The sequence below is a fragment of the Alligator sinensis genome, unplaced genomic scaffold (assembly GCF_000455745.1).
Source record: "Alligator sinensis unplaced genomic scaffold, ASM45574v1 scaffold1307_1, whole genome shotgun sequence".
Classification (NCBI taxonomy): domain Eukaryota; kingdom Metazoa; phylum Chordata; order Crocodylia; family Alligatoridae; genus Alligator; species Alligator sinensis.
The window spans coordinates 282,119-301,427 of record NW_005843052.1 but is presented as its reverse complement, the minus strand read 5'-3'; the positions used below and the strand labels follow the sequence as shown (position 1 = coordinate 301,427).

General features: G+C 43.9%; 1 protein-coding gene across 1 annotated transcript; it reads right to left on the bottom strand.

Annotated features, from left to right (window-relative positions):
- Window positions 1-2,230: 2,230 nt before the first annotated feature.
- On the bottom strand, window positions 2,231-16,525 carry LOC102384151 (L-amino-acid oxidase-like). The gene is made up of 7 exons (XM_025193443.1): window positions 16,508-16,525; window positions 13,502-13,716; window positions 11,294-11,406; window positions 10,366-10,567; window positions 7,631-7,699; window positions 6,041-6,177; window positions 2,231-3,502 (listed from the first exon to the last, which is right to left on the bottom strand). Exons 1-7 carry the CDS (start codon window positions 16,518-16,520, stop codon window positions 3,124-3,126), a joined length of 1,128 nt encoding a protein of 375 aa, XP_025049228.1. The 5' UTR covers window positions 16,521-16,525; the 3' UTR covers window positions 2,231-3,123.
- Between the last annotated feature and the right edge of the window lie 2,784 nt (window positions 16,526-19,309).

Genomic DNA, 19,309 nt, shown 5'->3' with positions numbered 1-19,309 from the left:
ACGGGAAAGGCGCCTGGTTTCTCATCTGGGCTTTGGTCCCAGGTCTGTTTATCCAGGGAACATTCAATGCCAAATGTAACTGTGCTGTATTTTCCAGTCATATTGAGAACACACACCATTTTTTTCCCTGAAGGACCAGTAATTTTTATGTGGAGAATCTCCATCTCTTACTGCAACGCGGGTCAGTCTTTTGCTAGGCTGCAAACTCACAACCACTCTAAACTACAGGTCAATCCCTGAGCCCACGGGACCCAACAGGAAACATCTATTGGGTCCAGGGGATTGCTGTAACTCCTGGTGTTTCCTGCACAGTGCCATGAGTTACAGTGGAGACTTGCATGTCTATCAGCTCCCTCTGTTTCCACCATCAATAAGTATCAGTGAAGGAAAGTAAATTGCCTGAAAACCCATAGGAGGGAGACTTAGCCATTGACAGGAGCTGAGATCAAGCCACTCTCCTCTGGCTCTTCAGCCTCCTTCTCCATTTCCTTCACATGTGAGCTGGCAGAGGTATTCCACATTGCATCACATGATATAGGATGGACTGTGCCAAGAATACCTTGTTCACCATTACAGTGCTTTGCTGTAGTGTACCAGATGGATGGAGGCAACTCCATCACATCTTACACATGCTGAGAACTGTATCAGTTACTGATGTGGTAATTGCTCCTCACCGTCATTGCAAGGTGCACTATCAGGATGCAGTGCAATGGCCAAAGGCAGTAACTTTAGTAACCTGTAGGCAGAGTGGGAAACAGACACGCTTCAGCACTCCCAAAGGGCAGTTTTCTAATGCAGGAGTTGTGTGTGGAAGTCTCCAAAGGTTGCGTCTAGACTGTGGAAAATGTGCTGTGCTGGCACAGACATATTCTAAGAGGGGAAATCAAGTTTAAGGGGTAACTCACTGAACAGCCAAACACAGAGGAACTCTTCCCTCTGGAATCAGCTGCAGAGATCAGGCCGTGACCACACACTGATGTCATGGCAGGGCTATGAAAGCAGAAGCAAACTATGTCTGATGCAGTGGAAAGGTGGAACCAACGGAGGGATGCAAATGAGGAAGAGGAGAGCAAATAGTTAGTGGTGTTGGTGACACATGCGCAGGCATCTCATCTAAGTACCTGCTCATAATAGTGGCCCAGTGGGTAGCCTTTGGTTTAGGTACAAGCCAAGATAAGAAAGGGCGGTAGAATTGAGTCAAGATAAGCACTGTTCCATGCAAATGTCAGAAGTTCATCCTTCACTTTCAGAATCACACCCTTCAGTTTGGTAGGGTCCTTCACATAAGCACATTTAAAGAGCCAAATTGGGTCCAACCAATGGTTCATCCAGACCCTATTCTGTCTCCAAAAGTGGGAGAAGTAGATGCTATAGAGGGAGAGCTTTGGACTAGATATCTCTACCCACCCTGGCATCCACCATTTACTGGTTTAGAGAGACCAGAAGAAACATCTCCAGCCATTTTGTTTCATAACCATTAATAGTTCAATCATCCATGAATTTATCCAGTCCCTTTTTGAACCTGGCTGTGCTATCTTCCTCCACCACCTCCTGTGGCAATGAACACCACAAGTAAACTAGGCATTGCATTAAAAAAGTACTTTCTCTTGTTAATTTTAAACCTGTCACCTACAAATTTCAGTGGGTGCCCCCTGAGTTGATGTTTGTAGAGTATGGCATGCTGGGCTGATGTTTGTAGGATACTTAAAGAAACTTTTTGTCCCACAGTCCTCTACCATAGCAGTATCAGGAAGTGTTGCATTCCAGTTTTCTCAGAAAAGAAATCACCACAAGATCTCTGAATATACTAAAGTCTTTCACTCATTCCAGGATACAAACATTTGTTTCTGCTTATGGTCCCCAAGCCCAAAGCTGCAGCACAAGCAGCAAACACTTGCATGTAAAATACCAAGAATTATTAATTTGAGTTACAACACAGACAAGATGTCTGGTAAAGGCAGCTCTTTAGATTAATGCTATCAGATAATGCTAAACATTACATTTTTTTTTAAATCTAATTACAGCGTTAGGGATATTCTTAGAAAAATGTAACTGACTGGAACGGATTTCGAATTAGGATGAACATCACCCTTACCTATTCCATCATCTCTCTCTTGTAAATGATCATACTTGACAATAAATAAGCAATAGGGGAAAATATTGACAGAGAAATATTGAGTTATTTTCACATATTTTATCACTGATAACATGCTAAACTATACATATAGAAATAACATTATATATATAGTAATATAAGGTGATATATGAAGTGTGCAATTGAGTTATACCTGTCTAGGCATGTGCATTAAAAAGGCAAGTGCAGTGCATTTGAGCAATGATCATTTTGATGAAAGAAACCTTTGATTACTAAAATTATTCCTATGGAATTTTCTCTACTCTAGTTCTATCTGCCTAATATTTGAAGGGAGAAAGAAAAAATTAATCATGTCATGTGAAAAATTAATCATTAATCATGTGAAACACACCTGGGGCCAAATTCTAAGCTGGTATGTGTCAATGTGGCATCACTGACTTGAAGGAAACATTCTGATATCCTCCAGCTGAGGACTTGTGCCAGATGAAGGTGTGTAGCAGCATAGTCGCTATTTCTTCGTTTAGTGTCCAGCTCTTTTGTTTCTTCCCCAAATACTTCTGGAGACATTAAAGTTCATCTCTGAAACCCAAGCTAACAGTCTCTGGCTCCTCTTCCTGCTGCAGCTGTTGCTCTGGAGGTAGGTTGCTATCCCGATGAATGTTTCTTGCTGCTCTCACAGCAGATTTCATAGAAGAATCAATCCAGGCATGAGGCCAAGCTGTGTGCTCTCCTGCAAAATGGACCCTTCCTTCATTCTGAAACAGGGCCTTGGAATAGTCCATAAACTGGTACGGGGTGAAGAAGGCGAACGCCCCCATGGAATGTTTGTCCAAGTTCCACCTTTTTATCACATGCTTATCACAGACGTACTGGATGTGGTCCTTGGGTATGCCGTGTACTTCTGCAAGGTCGTCTAGCACTACATCAATGCACTTCTCATCACTGAGAGGAACGAAGAAGTCAGCATCATCGTTCCAAGTATAGGAAGCCAGGATCACACCCACACCACTGGAGAAGTTGTGGTTGGGTTAGTAGATGAACCTGGAGGGACGATCCGTGATTGACTGCCCACCATGAATCCCATCTCTTTCCCAGAACCTTTCAGTGCAGGCCAAGGCAATCTTGGTGGAGCTGGAGTAGTGAACAGAGCGCAAGGCATGTGCCTTTTGGGGGGAAAGCAGTGGCATAAATTTGATGAGTCTCATGGCTTTGGCTGAGGTGGTAATAAGGACATAGTCAACCATCAGGACATAAGGAGTCAGTGTGTCTGGTGCACGGTAAACAACTCTAACCTTATTACCCTTTGTTATTATCTTCTCAACCGTGGAGTTAAGCTGGACAATGCCAGGCATAGAGTAATAGAAGGCAATGGGCAACTGGTCAAAGCCCCCTGTGATCTCATCAAAGCTGAAAAAAATAAAAAAGTGAAAGTCAAACCAGACACTTTAATATTTGTAGCAGTCACATGATTGCTTCTAAGAGGTATGGCGGAGAAGGGGATCCCTCTAAGCTACGGTTAGCATATAACATGACTCTCTTAACAAGATTCCCACCTAAAGGAATCTAGGTGGAGTGATTCAAACAGGCCCCAAAACTCAACAGGCACCTCTATTTTTTATGGCAAACTTCCCTAGATGTTTACACTGGGGCTTCTGAGTATCCTCAAAAGTGATTCTGAGCTCCTAATTACTGACTTAGATCCACTACAATTCAAAGTGTTGCTGGGCGCACCTCAATTCTGCTTAAGTCTCTGCAGAGGTTGGTGGGGAAAAAAAGTACACATCTCATTCACACTGACTATAGCACAGTGGTTAGAGTGCTATTGGGGTAACAGGTGCCTCCTGAGTTGGGGGGGGAGGGGAGGGGCACAATTTGTGGGGGGACCAAAAGCCCCACATCCACTCATATACTTCTGTGTTGTGGCTTAGTGCCTCCCCTGCAACATGCTGCCGGCCCGCATAGCAAAAAAACTGCTCTGTCCTGGGTGGTGCCAAGTCAGGGACCAATCTCAGAGGGGCACATGCCCCCCCATGCCCACCCTACCAGTCGCCTGTGAGCACTGTGCTGGGAAGTTGGAGGGAAGCAGTTTTAGCTTCACTCTGGGTGAGAGAGGCCTAAAGCCCCAGTTATCTGTTTCTCTGGGTGAGTGCCTTAACCACTCAGCTAGGAAGACTGAAATATGAAGACCTGTCATTTGGGCATATCAAGTGCAATAGGTGTTGCCACAAATAAATTAGAGTTCCTGTTCCTGCCTGGTAACACCTCAGAAAAAACAGAGGCAATATCTTAGCAGTAAAGTAGAATTCAAGGCCTGGCATACTGTACATGCATATGACACACTAGGAAGAGTGACTGTCCCTGGTTTAGAAATAGGGAAACCAAGGAACAAAGGAAGCAACACTCTCCAATGCTGCCCCATGAAATCTTTAGCTGAGCCAGGAACTGAACTCACATGAGTCCCAATCCAGTGTTTTAACACTCCTTAAAAAAAAAATGACTGAGAAGGAAATAGTAAGAATTGCAGCCCACCACAGGCTTGAGCCAAAGACCTTCACTTGGAGCAGATAATCACATCAGGGACTACAAGGCCCCCAGAAATCTCTCAAAACACAGCATAAGATGACATGGGACACTGTTGCTGCTATTGGCTCTCTGTGCAGAGGTGAATTTCACCAAAACTGAAAAAACACAGATTGTTCTGCAAAGGTTGTTCCCTAATAACATTTCTGATTGAGCAATGAAGAGGTGGAACAGGGGCGGGTAAAATACAGCCCGCAGGCTGGATCCAGCCCTTCAGACCATTCTGTCTGGCACACAGGGCCCCTGAAAACTTTAGACAATTAATATTTATCAGCTCCTGGCTGCCTGACAAAGATGAGCAAAGATGAGCGCCAGCCAGCCTCCAGCACCACCTGGCCCCCGGCTGTATTGCCAGATCATGGGAACACTAGGCACGCAAACACGTGTGTGTGTGTGTGTGTGTGTGTGTGTAGTGAGAGAGGCAGTGTGTGTGTGTGTGTGTGTGTGTGTGTGTGTGTGTGTGTTCAGAGGGTGAGTCGCACATGCAAACCCCACCATCCCCATTCACCCACACCCCTCCTCGCACTGCCATACACACAAATCCCCACACTCACACCCTCCAACCACCCTCCCCACCCCACAGCCCCCCCACAAACCCCATACCCACTCACAGCCCATATATGCACACACACCCACATGATCACCCTACAGCCACCCCCCACAAACCCACTGCACACACCCACAGCCTCCCCACACCCCACATATACACCCATCCACAATATACAGGAGTAAGACTTCATTTTAAACTATTATGCAATCACCTCTATATATAATACACAAACACATGTAAATCAGGACAAAAAATATTTTTTGAAGTCAAATTAATGAATGTTGTAGATGTTAGATTTTTAGAATATAATTTGGTATTTCTCTGGTTCTGAGATGGCAAAACCCCTTGCCGAAAGAAGTATTTCTGGGAGCAAGGGGTGGGAGCTCTGGCAGCAAAGGTCAGGGGTTAGAGGCCGGGACTTCCAATCCCAAGATTGCAAAAAGGGGGTGGGGTACCTGTCAATGAGTGGGGCTACCCATACGGCCCGTGATACGTGCTAAAACTCGGTGAGTGGCCCTCCACCCAAAATAACTGCCCTCCCCTGGGCTAGAACACAGACAGCATAGCACCTGTGGTTACACACAGAGGATGCATTCTGCATATCCTAACTGCCACAAAGCAGTTTCAAGCTGAGAAGCCAGTTTCTGTTTCTTTCCCTCTCAATTCTGCAAATAAGGATTTTTTCCTTAATTTCAGTAACATCCAGGGCCCAAAAACCAAGCACTAGGGTCCCATTTCCAAGGTCCTCATTAAACTTGTACAAAAGTTGCTGTCCACCCCAAAGAGTTTGGAATTTCAGTATGTTCCTTCCTTACCCCTCTTCATGAGAGAAGACATCAAAATCCAGGAGAGAGCTGAGAAATGACATGTAGTACCCAGAATCCTCATTCAGCAAGTCACCAATCATCTGCACAGCCCCATGGCTTAAGTTTCCTTCTTTAATCAAATACTCCTGTTGGTGAGGAGAAGAAAGTGACTAACTGGCAACATTTGGGACCTAGTTGGATTGTTTCTGGTAGAAGAAAAAGTCACCGTGCATTCTTGGTGCTAAACTACAAAACCTGTATACACACTGGGGTGTCCCTGAAACAAGAGAAACAATAAATCAGAAGGCAGTTTTTATATCTGCCTTTTCAGGAAGTTCTGTCCCCAAAAGAAGTTGTGTCACTTGGTGTCTTCCTAGGACCATACTCAGCTCTTCTACTCTCTCACTCTCCTGACTTCCTACCTTCCTCATTTAAAGAAGCACACAGAGGCACGGACACATACACATGCACACGCACACAAGTGCATGCATGCACACGCACACACACACACACACACACACACACACACACACACACACACTCTGCAGCTCCTGCATTTGCAACCAGTTTGAAGGAAATACCATCCTACATGGGTTAGCCTCTGTTTGCTCTTGCTGTGCAGCCTATTGCATTGGGTAGTAGCTTCCTTTGTCTCAGATATCTCATATGCCAAAGGATATTAATAGCACCAGTGAAGGATGGTTACTAATAAACATGGGGAAAATATAGAATTTGGGGGTTGGTGGCAGAACCAAATTCAGGAAAGAAAATAATTCAGACAAAATGGAAACAGATTTTCCAATATTTTGACAAAGTAAAAAACACACACACATTCATTTGGTTTTCTTAGGATTTTTAGCCCTTATTGAAAGCCTTTTCTTACACTTTTTAAAATGAATTTAGATGGGTTTTTACATGGAAATAGTTCAAAATTTATAGCAAAAAATGTTTTAAATTGCATTACCGCGTGTAAGGTTTTGGCCTTTCCAAAGGGAAACATTTTATTTTGAAAATGTCAAAATGAACTTGTTTGACATTTTCAACATTTGCCTCACGTTTTTTTAGCTGAAGCTATTTACTGAATTTCACTCGATACTGTAAAGCCACTCTCTTGAAAACTGTTCTTCAGAAAATTTTTCATGAATCCAAACACTTCTCTCTAGCACACCCATTTACTTTATCCAAGTTTGTGATGAATCTATAGCAAGATATGCTTAATCACAAATCTCAGTGCCTTCCATCAAAACAGTATTACAATAAAAATGGAAACAAGACTGAAATATTCAGGATGTTTTTCCCCACAGTCCTGACATTTCCTTGTTTGATTAATAGAGCCATAACTCAGGAGTTAGGTTAAAATGAGGATTCTGGTCATCCAAACCCAGCCAATTCAAGTGTTCATTCAACTTTAGAAAATGATTTTTCCTTTCTCCCTTTGGTTTCTGCTTTATTGGTTGTTACAATAGATGACAAAATTGACTTGAAAAATTACATCACTAGGTTTCCTCTTTGGGGTAAATATGGGTAGCGCAGAGCAATTGTTTCAGTTCTGCTGTTAAACATTTGGATGTTAAAGCACTCAACAAACATTTCCATTACCTTGGTAGAAAAAGAGTCATATTTATCCAAATATTTCTTGCAGTCTGAACGCCGGAACTCCGACATGGCCTGTGTAGGAACCAGGGGCATATGAACAGACAGAAAGAGAAATATGTTTAGAAGGAATAGCAGGTGGGATTCTGACAAATTAACTGGGACCTGAGAAAAACTAGATCAAATCTATTCTGCTGGATAAGGCTATGGACACATGACAATATCACAAATAATCATTATGGGGTAGGGAGTTAACACTCACTAGCTGTTTTACGATAGCTGTTTGTGTGCCAGCCCTTATTCCACAGTACGGGGAACTAATCCATGGAACATTAGCACGTTTTCATTCAGGACATAAGAAGTTTAGTATCCATCTGCCAGGCAGTAAATGCATGCACATGGACATTTACCATACAGCAGCTGATGCGTGGTAAAGCCCCTCAAATTTCACCCCAAGATAGCATGCTCCTACAGCCATAGGGTTACCATACATCCAGGTTTTCCTGGACGTGTCCACTTTTTGGATCCTCTGATCTCCATCTGGGTGTTTTTTTTAAAATTGAACAAATATCTAGGACTAGCAAAGTGCCCATCAAGAATGACGGGGCGGGACCCTGCATCTGTTCCCATGCCTCCCCCTCCAAGCCCCTCCCCACCACTCTGGGTGTGGCCCTGCTGTACCCCTCCCCCACTGCCCCCCTTGCATACTCTGCATCTGACCCACTCCATCTCCCCATCCTCCTCCCCCTTCCCCTCCCCACCGCTCTGGGCCCCCCTCTACCACCTCCATGCCACTCCAGTTCCGGCTGCAGCCCTCCTCCCCCACCATACAGCCAGGCAGGATGGTGGGAGCAGTCCCAGCAGCTGGATGCTGGATTGCCAGGGCTTGGGGACTCTCTTGGGGAGCTGTGTGTGTGTGCGCGCGCGCGCGCGTGTGTGTGTGTGTGTGTTTGGCAGGGGTGTGTGGAGGGGGATAGGTGTGCTGGGGAGGAGCACGTACCTGCCAGCACTGGGGGCTGTATAGTAAATGTACATGTGGATGCATGGAGGAAGGTGCCTGGGTGCTGGGCCTGTGGCAGGGAAGCAGGGGCAAAGGGGAGGCGCCTGCCCTTCCAGTGAGAAAAGGAGCTGGGTGGGCTTTTGGGGGCAGCAGGGAGCTGTGCATCTGGGTCAGCAACACCGGAGTCCATGCCCATGCCCGCAGGGGTAGGATGGCCAAGTGATGCTGCCCAAGGGGGCCGGTGGCCAGGCTGCCTGGCACAGCATGGCACAGCATGGGAGCCCCAGCCCAAGGCAGGAGGTGCCACAGGCCTCCCCTCCTCCTCCGAGCCTTCTCCGGCGCACTGGATTTACAGCACATCAGAGCAGCCTCCCTGCACATCTATAGGAGCTGAAAATGATTAGTTCATTTCCACAGAGTGAGTTAGACCTTACTTCTGGATGAGAGCATTTAAAAAGAACTACTGCATTTTAAATAATCCACTTAACATTCACACCATTAGTTAATGAACTTTCTTCATTGTCTCTCTACAGACAAGACCTAAGAGAAGTATCATGGCCAGATCCACCATTAGGAGCACTTCAATGAAGCAGCCGGTGCTTTCCTTGTCACTGGGATGGCCTTAAGAAGGGATGTGTTAACAAAGGAGACAGCTAAACCAGGACAGGTCAGACCATGCCACAGTACAAGTTAGAGCACTGCAAAATAATCCTTCAGTAGCCCCCAGAATGGCACAGCAAGGGAGAAAGCCAATATTTTAAAACCTAAATGACTGATTGTCCTCCCACTCACCCCAGTGCAAATCCGGACTTTACCCCACTGAGTTATGGGAGCTGATTCCCAGAAATAAACCAGGAGTATACTCCACTGGTCTCACAGTAGTGGTAAATTGGAGTATTGAGTGAACTTGAAGTTCACTGAACTGGTGTTATGATGAGTCTGACCTGTCATACAGACCTCATCCTATCTCTACAGCAGCAATTCTCTATCAGGGTGCTGAGGGACCCTGGGGTGCCTCAAGATCCTTTGAAGGGCATCTCAGGAATTATAAGGACATTTATAGATTTCATGTTTCAGGTCACATAAGCCAAATCAGTTCCAAATCATATCAATTGAGCAGAACTCCATCGTTCCCGAAAACCATATCAACTGAGCAGGCAGAACTCAACAGTTCTAAACACCACGTATCACACTACAACCGGCGACCATCCTCCATCCCAGACTCTCACCCTGGGAATTCAGATATTCCCAAATCCATTGGCAGGCATCCTATGCACACGCCCAAGCCTGGAGGTTTTGGGGTTTGGATGCCCCAAATACTACAGGCAAGCATCCTCCATCCCGGACTCTTTAGCCCGGGAGTTCAGATACTTCCTACACTCAGTCTTAGCTCACAAGAGGCCAAGAAGCAAAGTATGAGGAAATAAGCAAGGTATGAAAAGATAAGCAGGCACGGGCAAGCTCATGCTGTCTTTGCCTAGCTGCTCCCCATCTGAACTGCCTGCCTCTTCTGCAAAGAGGTAATAAACAGTGTAATAAACATATTCTTTTTTTTTTAATGGGATGCCACTCACTTCACAGAAGTTATGGAGGGGCACCTTGAGTCTGATGAGGTGTGCCTTGAGTCTAAAAAAGTTAAGAACCGCTGCTCTAGAGACTTCAAAGCTATGATACACCTGCTCAGGACTGACCCCCACACCAGGAACTAGCATTCCTTTCTACAACCCACCAATATACATACCGTCTGCAGAGTTTCCCTATAAAGTTCACTAGGAGATTTGCCCCTCTCTTTAGGATACAGAGTATAATTCAGCATGTCGGGATTTTGCTTGACTTCTTTTACTCTTGCCCTGATGCCATTCACCAAATACCAGGCATTGTCATTCATCTGAGAGAACTCTTTTAGCTTCAGGTGAAATTGTCTAATAAATTCACGCACAATCCTAGAAAAGAAAAGGCAACAGACAGGCAGAAAAAAAGAGTCAAAATGAGAAATCAAATTACATACTTAATTGGATATAAAAATGATATTGTTTAAAATATGTCATTTGTCAAACTGAAAAATCCCCCACTACAACTTAAGCTATGTTAGGAATATTATTCATAGATAGATGAATAGATATGATGATAGAACCTGCTCCTTGCATTTTCAATTACTTCAGTGGTGTTGCCACCTAGCTCATTAATTAGTAACAACATTTCAATCATTCTTCTGGTCGTCAACTTCAATCTTCAGATGACTTCTTTTGAAATAAGAGTATGTGTTGTGCTTTTTGGTGTTATTCTTGTCATTGTTATGATTTTGCTTTTGTTCTATACAGTTAAAAAGAAAAATATTCTTGTCTGGTCTAGTCTTATCTAGTCTGAGCTTTCTTTGGTGCAGAACTTTATATACCTTCCATTAAAGTTTATGGGAGTCTTTCTATTAAAATAACATATGTGTGGTGAGGCTCCTACAATTTATCCTACAAACCAGGCTACTGAGTGTTCTGTTTACCCCTGGGCATGGTCCCACCCAAACTGATGAGATAAGGAATGGTGGGAAATACTACGTCCTGCAGTTAGACTTTGTTTTGGTTTTGACGTTTTGCCTCCTCCCTAATCATAGCGCATATTCTGCAAACCATTCTCCTTTCCTGAGTGTGTTGGAGAAATGGGAGGTACGTTACCTGTGTCCTCTTGGTAAACGCATGGCTCCCAGCTCCACGTACCAATCTTGTGTCTCATCGCGATAGGTCTTGACCCGTCCTCCTACGCTACCACTGGTTTCCAGGACTGTGACCTGGGAACAAACAGTCCATAACTTCCAGTCACTAACAAAGTAGCTGCGAAGTTCTTAGCTACCGATGAACCACCCTCCAAACCCTGGGGCCTTAATCCTGGTCCAGGCAATTAAATGTTCTGATATCTCTAAGGTGCTCCACTGGCACCTCATCAGAGTCAACAGAGAGGAAGAAGTGCTTTGTCCCTCCGAAACTGGATGGAGGGCAGTGCAGGTGGTAAGTATCTGCCTCATTGAGTGCAAGGAGCCAGTCAAGAACTCAAGGCGCCTATCTCAAGCCACTCCATGAACTGTAAACCTTCTGGCTGGTTTGCTTCTTTTTGGCCCCATCTATTCCCTTCTCGTGGCTGTTGAGGGGGCCTATTTCAAAAGAAGTGCTAGACAAGGAGTAGATAGTGCTTGACTGGGGTTGGAGTATCATGCTAGGAAGGCAGATATTCAAACCCCGTTGGGAGATGGGGAGAGCTAGAACCTAGTCTGTGGTTTGCTAGTCAAGTGCCCAAGTCACTGTACCATCCACATAAGCAGAGCTCCCTGCACAGAAACAAAACTCCTGCATGCACATAAATCCCAAAAGTGCCATGTAGACAATCCAAAAATGGGCACTTAGATAACCAAGAAGAAATATGAGCTGCCCTGCCCTGACCGCTCATGTGGTTTCTGAGTCAATCAAAACTGAGTGTTGTTGTGTTGGTATTTTAATCTTCACATTCTTGAATGAAAAATATAGGTCCTTTACAGATATCTGTATCTCTACATTTGCTACTTTGATTTATTCCCCTTCTAGTGGCTAGGGTATTTTTAAATTGTAGCTTCTTCATTATTTTTCCATTTTCTATGTGTTGTGCTCTTGAATACAACTCCCTTAACTTTACTGAAGATTGAGGGAAATGCCCAGAAACAGAAATGTGAGTTAGGTCCAGGGGTGGATTCTGGGGGGGTACAGTGATGCAGTTGCACCCCCTTTTGATTTTTGCTGCACCCAAACTTTAAAAGAAAAGCTTGGGAGGGGCAGCAGCATTTCTATTCAGACAGTGCTGAGAGAGTCAATTGACATCATGACTCATTGTCATCTCCCTGATTCCTGTTAACTGCTCACCACTCCACAGGTGTTAATAATCCAATCTGTTTTAATGGTCTTGACTTTCCACTATTCAGTCTGTCCTTTCTTCTGCTATTCTGCTGTCTGAAAGCCATTCCTGGTGAGGTGGCTCTTCTATTTCACAACCATGCAGACTGCTTTTGACACTATCTAAAAACCTTAACTCAGGTGTGGTAATATTATTAACTCAGGTGTGGAAATGATGGACATTAAAGTATTGGAGGCACTATCAAGACACTCAAGAAGGTTACATTTTGTTTTATGAATATAAATCAGAGATGTATGTTTAACTACAATCATTATAGGATTAATGGGACAATATCTTTTGACTATTTTTTGCCTATTTTTCTGGGGTTTAAAATGTTATATACAATGTAGCAACTTAGTGACAGTCCAATAGTTATATTAGTTTTTTGCTTTAATCTTAAACTGAATAATGTTGTGTTAGCCCTCTAGCATGTAGTAAAGCTTCTAGTTCCCCTTTACCTGGAGAAAAATAATTGCTATGTTGTATGTAATGAATAATGATGCCAGCTATTAAAATGAAACTGGGACCATCTCAATCCTGCAATGGCGTTCACTAGCACAGACTTCTGCCCCCGTGTCGAATCCTTTTGATGCCATAGAAAATTAGGGTTGGAAAGAACCTCAGGAGGTCATCAAGTCCAACCCCCTACTCAAAGCAGGACCATCCCCAACTAGATCATCACAGCCAGGACTCTGTTGAGCTGGGCCTTAAAAACCTCCAAGGATGGAGATGCCACCACCTCTCTAGGTAACTCATTGCAGTGCTTCACCACCATCCTGGTGAAAAGGTTTTTCCTACTACCCAACCTAAATGTCAGCGGCTGCAACTTGAGACCATTGTTCTATCAGTTTAACTTGGTTTGGCCCGTTCTTCAGCCTAACCAGTTTTATTTTCAGACAATAAAAAAGGAAAAATGTGATAATTAGCACTGACTGCCTCTGACATCTCTTTCTTCAGGTAATTACCTTATGACCCGCATCCCTGAGAAGTTTGGCAGCAGTGAGTCCACTTATTCCTGCCCCCACAATGACAATCTTCTTTGGATGGGCTGCCTTTCCCAGTCCGTGTTTGGCAATCTTCACCAGATGATCATAATCAGGATCATGAAGGCAGTGTTCAGGATAGCTAGAAACGCCTCCCGCACTTAGAGCTAGCACAAGGACAAACAGCTGGAAAAGTGCTAGGGATAGATGCACAAACAAAAGAATAGTTCTGTTAATGACACAAGTAATCAGCAACTTCATTCTCTGTAACCCTGAAGGCAAGAGGCATGACAACTGGCCTGCCACCACCTACAGTAGATCTTGGGTCGAGTCTCAATTGTATCAGAAAGCAAAGATCAGTGTTTGACTTTACCAGCAGACATGTAATGTCATCATAGATTATGATAACTTTTGGGATGGGACTGCCATTTAAAATATGTTTCTCCCATGCCTTTCTGAAAGCTGGGGGTGAGCCCAGGTAGCACGAGTCAAGAATGTGACTCGTTCTCCAGGACAATGCAGGTGACACCCTTCACTGGTACATCATACCCAACATATAGAGACACAGTAGTAACTTCTCCCCTCCCAAACCTCCTAGGGATTTTGTGTAACCAGACTGAGATGCCTCAACAGGGCTAATTTTCAAATAGCAGGATGACCAGCCTTTCCAGAAAAAATTGGTTTCTTTTTAATACCTTTCAACATGGAGACAAACAAATTTCTCTTTGCAGCTCAGGCCATCTACAAGACATGGGCTTGCTGCTGGAATTGTAAAGTGAAATCCTGCAGTTTGTGTTACACAGGAGTTCAGACACAGTACTTGTAACTGTCCCTTCTGGCCCTTAGCATCTTGGAAGAATGAAGCTACCTATAATCTACAGACATTTAAAAAAATCTCAGTCCAAAAGAGAAAAAATATCCTTGTTGCCCTAAAGGCCTTGTCACACTGGGAATATTTCCCTCAAAATATAAAATCAGTTTTAAAATCAATTGATATAATTTTTAAACTATTTAACCCTAGGATAGACCATAGATTGTTCTAGTTATGTCTGAATTGTAGTTATAACTTTCTTCATGCTAATTTTCAAATTAGCTTGATTTAAAAACAACAACAACAATTTCACCCATGTGGAGAATGCTTTTGTTCGTGGAGTCCTCCAACTTGGGCGGAAACCACTCAAGCCTCTTATACGGCTAGCAAGCCAATCACTAGCCGCCACGTGTGAATAATTTAGAACTGGCCAATAATGGGACTCGAATTAGCATACCAATGGCGGGAACTCTTTGCAACGAGCATTTCTTCTCTGCAGCAAAGAAATGCACCCTGCAAAGTAAGCTTCAAATTGGCGGGAAATTCTCCCTTGCACCGGGGTTCTCCTCTGCAGCAGAAAACTCCACCGTGCAAGGAAGCTGCATTTTAGCGGGGACAATTTAGCAGTGCCGAAGCACACACAAAAACAAAAATCACACCCTTTGGGTTGTGACAAAATCCTGCAGTTTGTGTTACACAGGAGTTCAGACGCAGTAGTTGTAACTGTCCCTTCTGGCCCTTAGCATCTTGGAAAAATGAAGCCACCCATAATCTACAGACATTTTATAAGATCTCAGCCCAAAAGAGAAAAAATATCCTTGTTGCCCTAAAGGTCTTGTCGCACTGGGAATATTTCCCTCAAAACATCAAATCAGTTTTTAAATCAATCGATATAATTTTTTAACTCCTTAGAACCCTAGGATTCTAGTTAAATTGTTCTAGTTATGTCTGCATTGTAGTTATAACTTTCCTCATATTGATTTTCAAGTTAGCTTGATTAAAAAAAACCTAACAGCAATGACTTCACCCATGTGGATATTGCTTTTAGTTAAGGTTACTACTTAACTTTAAAGTCACAAAATATTTAATTAAAAAATGATGGTGAGGTAAGAATCTGTTGATTTATCTCCACAAGTCAATGAATTACCGCATTTTTATAGTAAGTCTACATGAATCCTACATAAATACTAACTGGCCGCGTCTACACAAGATACTGATTGTGCAGTAGCTCCTGACTACTGTGCAGTAGTGTTGCATGACAGCGTGATGTGCCACTACTATGCAATAGTCATAAGCTACTTCACAGTGAAAGCCATAAAGAAGCTATCTCACCACAAGTGCACAGTAACTCCTTGTTTATACAATACTAAATTACTGTGCAGTAACGACTGTGCAATCTGCATCTGATGTAGATGTGGCCACTGAATACTAATTCAGTTCTTCCTGAACAGAAACTTAGTTTCCAGTTTCTCTTTCAATTTCCAAAGACCTGCTGCAGCATAAGACTAGTTCTCTCTTTCCTTCTCCAATGGATACCAGTTTCACTCACGAAAAGAAATGACATAAGTTCCCCATGAGCAATATGGCTGGCTTTAACCACAGATCCTATAAATCTTATTCACATAAGAAGTCCCATGAAATCGTTGCTTTTATTATACTGGTAGTCCTCCCATGCAGTCTTGGACAAGCAGAGGTATTGAAGATGGAGCCATCAGCTTACTATTATTTAGTGCTTTCTCACAGTTATATCACATGAAGAAAACAGATCTATCTATTAGATCTGATCCTGTTCCCCATTAAGTTAATGGGGACTTGCAGTGTTTCAGCATCAGACCTTTAGGGGGACCAAACTTTATCTTTGATACTCATGAACGTGAATGTGCATTTTCTCTAAAAAATGCACAACCACTCTTAGTGTTTGATCCAAAGCATGATAATGCATAGGAGTTTTTCCACTGACTTCAAAGGCTTTAGGAGTAGTGGAGAAAAAGAAAAAGGATCACTGGAGAAGAAAGAAAAATATAAGCATGCAAAACAAAAAACATAGTTGGGAAGAAGAGGAAAAAAAGTAGAAGTGTTAAAAAGAGATGGAAGCAAAACAAGAAATCAAGTTGACAGTTAACAGGCAACACAACCCAACCCCACATCAATGCACTCAGCATAGAAGTTTCACTTACAGAATGTGTCCATGTTATCAGCACCAGCACAGATCATCAACTGAGAACTTTCTGTTTATAGCCTGCACCAGCCTATCACCAAAAGAAATGATCATGGAGCTCCTGCCAATCAGTGTGTTCTAAATTGGAGACGTGGTTAATAATGTTAAGGGGAAGTGATAAGGCCAATTTCTACATACATTTCCCTCGCCCTATGATGCATCCTTTGTTCTTGTGTCAACCATTTATTGGAACGCACGCAACTTTTATTTGTGGAAACTCCTCTACACTTAGGAGTCCTGGTTCACATATCTATCTATCTTCATCTCACTGATGATTGTATTAAGGCCCACTTCTGCTGGGGTGACATCAGATCCAGTGACCGAGGCAAGGATTTCTTAAGGGGATATATTTTATTGGACCAACAGTATAGTTCAGATAGAGTTAGACATGCTTGTGAATGCAAGGCACTCTTCATCAAGTCTGGAGAGCACAGGCTGCTTCCTGGCTGGCTGAGCTCTCTGGCCATAAATCCAACAGGTGTGTGTCGCACTAAAGCAGCACAAACTGATACCACCTAGGCACACCTACACAAGATGTTTACTTCGACTAATTAGCTGTGCGGTTAACGTTTTGGCATCTACACATGTCCATCTATTAGGGCTGGAGTAAACAAATTTACTCTGCAGCATGATAGTAATTGTAAACACAAGTACTATCCTGCTGTGGAGTAAAAAATTCTGCCTCAGCGCACTTCTGCCTGCCTGCTAGCCCCACACTGCAGCACCTTCATGCCCCAGTCAGCTGCTCCACAGCACACTGAACCAGGACGAGCAGCGTGGACTGGCAGGCTGACCCCCTGGGCCTCCTGCCAGCCAGGGCTGCTCCAACCCAGGTCAACATGCTGTGCTCCTGGGAACATGTTCAAACGGCAATACACTCTGGAGTTTAATCTTCCGAGTTTATTGCTCTTGGGCACACGTTCAAATGGTGCACCCCAGGAGCAATAAACTCCAGAGCAATGAACTCCAGAATCTATTACTTCACATTACTTGCATATGCAGACGTGTCCCCTATGTTGCAGTCACAAATGTGGGGCTTTTGTGGTGCGACAAGGGATAGGGACATTGCTTAACTTTTGTGCCGCCATAAATTTTTTTATGGCGGCACAAAGGTGATGTCTACTTCTACCCTCTGATACTGGGGGGGCTGCCAAAGATTGCTGGGTATTGCTGCTCCAGCCACTGCCTCCAAGGGTCACCGCTACTCTTTCACCACCTCCAGGGGTTATTGCTTCTCCTCCAAACCACCAGGGATTGCCACTGATGTTTAGGTTGCCTATGGAACCCCAGTTCTTCTAGAAGGCAGAAGGCTGTGTCCGAGTTCCCAGCCTTCTCCAGGGCTTTCACGTCTCACTCGGGGATACACATTAAGCACCTTCATCATGTCAGAAACCAAAATGCCCAGAGGGGAGGTATCTATCACTGATCAAAAGCAGCGCTGATTTCTGTACAAAGCATAACTCTCCAAGACCACTCTAGGTCACAAACATGGCCACAGGGGGGTGACCACTTTTTGCACAGAATGCCACAGTGGGGAGAGTACTCAGCCAGAAAGTGGGAAACCTGAGTTATTGTCTGCCCTCAGCCTGAGGGGACTCAGAAACATCTCCCACCTTCCTAACCAATAAGTGATAAAATAGTCTGGTTATGGCCATCTGTTGAAACTACACCAAAGGTCAGGAAAGAATGCAAGATTCCTGGGGACCAGAAACGCAGCAAGCAGGGAAAGGTATGCCTCTATTGCCTTGACAATCTGGTGATGAGGGCAATCTCCTGGGGGAAGGGAAAGACTTGAGTTCCAATTGCTGCTGTTGGGATAATTTGTCATTTCTCACAGTTTAATACACAAGACATAACCATTGCTCAAAGCAGAACTTTAACCCAGGACTTCCCCTTTCAAGGCAGAGTTCTCCTTGATGAATTATAAAATCATATGTCTTCTTGCTTATTCTTCTGACCCTATGATGCAAGAGTCATTGACCTTTTCTTACTCAGTAACCCAATCTTATCAGGAGGATGGAGAGTGTTTCCTTCCCTAATCCCCACCACCACCCCACAGCAATTTATTCTATAGCCTGGTGTTTAGGATAATCTGCTTGTAAAATGGAAATTTTGGTTCAAATCCCCTTACCCAGGTCTCCCACAGCCTGGGTGAGTGTTCTAACTACTAGGTCACTGGGGAGAAGGTAGGAAGTATCACCACTGTGGTGTAATTAAAAAGTTAAAGTGACCGCAGATGACCCCTGTGGTCATTTAACAGATTGGAGATTTAAGCAGAGGTTTGTCAAGCTCAGTCTGGAGCTAAGCACCCCTGAACTCCATCACTTTGAACTCAATCACTTCTGAGCATGCTCCAAAGAACTTTAGGCAGACAAGTTTCCTTGGGTGAATTTGATATCTTTTATTAGACCAACCCAAATGGTTGGAGAATAGTTATTAAGCAAGCTTTCAGGTTCAAAAACCCTTCGTCAGGCTGAGGAAGCTGCAGCAGTTGGTGTGTGCTCTTCCTGGATGGGATGAAAAGTAAAGAAGCCAGGGGCTGGGCTGGGCTGGGGAGTCAGTTGCCAGGCAGATTGTAATGTATCAAAAATCCAATGTCTGTGTTTAGTCCATGATCTCTAGTATCCAGCAGGTTGATGAAATGGAGCTCATAGGCTCGTCTCTGGGATGTGTTGTGTAAATTTCCCTTGAGGATCAGGACTGGGAGATTGGAGAGAGAGTGGCCCTCCTGTGAGAAATGTGCCCCCACCGGTAATTGGGT

Coding starts and splice junctions, on each gene's coding strand:
- LOC102384151 (XM_025193443.1), bottom strand. Junction 11,407..13,501: donor TCAGGGATGCGGGTCATAAG/GTAATTACCTGA, acceptor GTTTGTTCCCAG/GTCACAGTCCTGGAAACCAG. Junction 3,503..6,040: donor GTCTTCTCTCATGAAGAGGG/GTAAGGAAGGAA, acceptor TATTTTTTTCAG/CTTTGATGAGATCACAGGGG.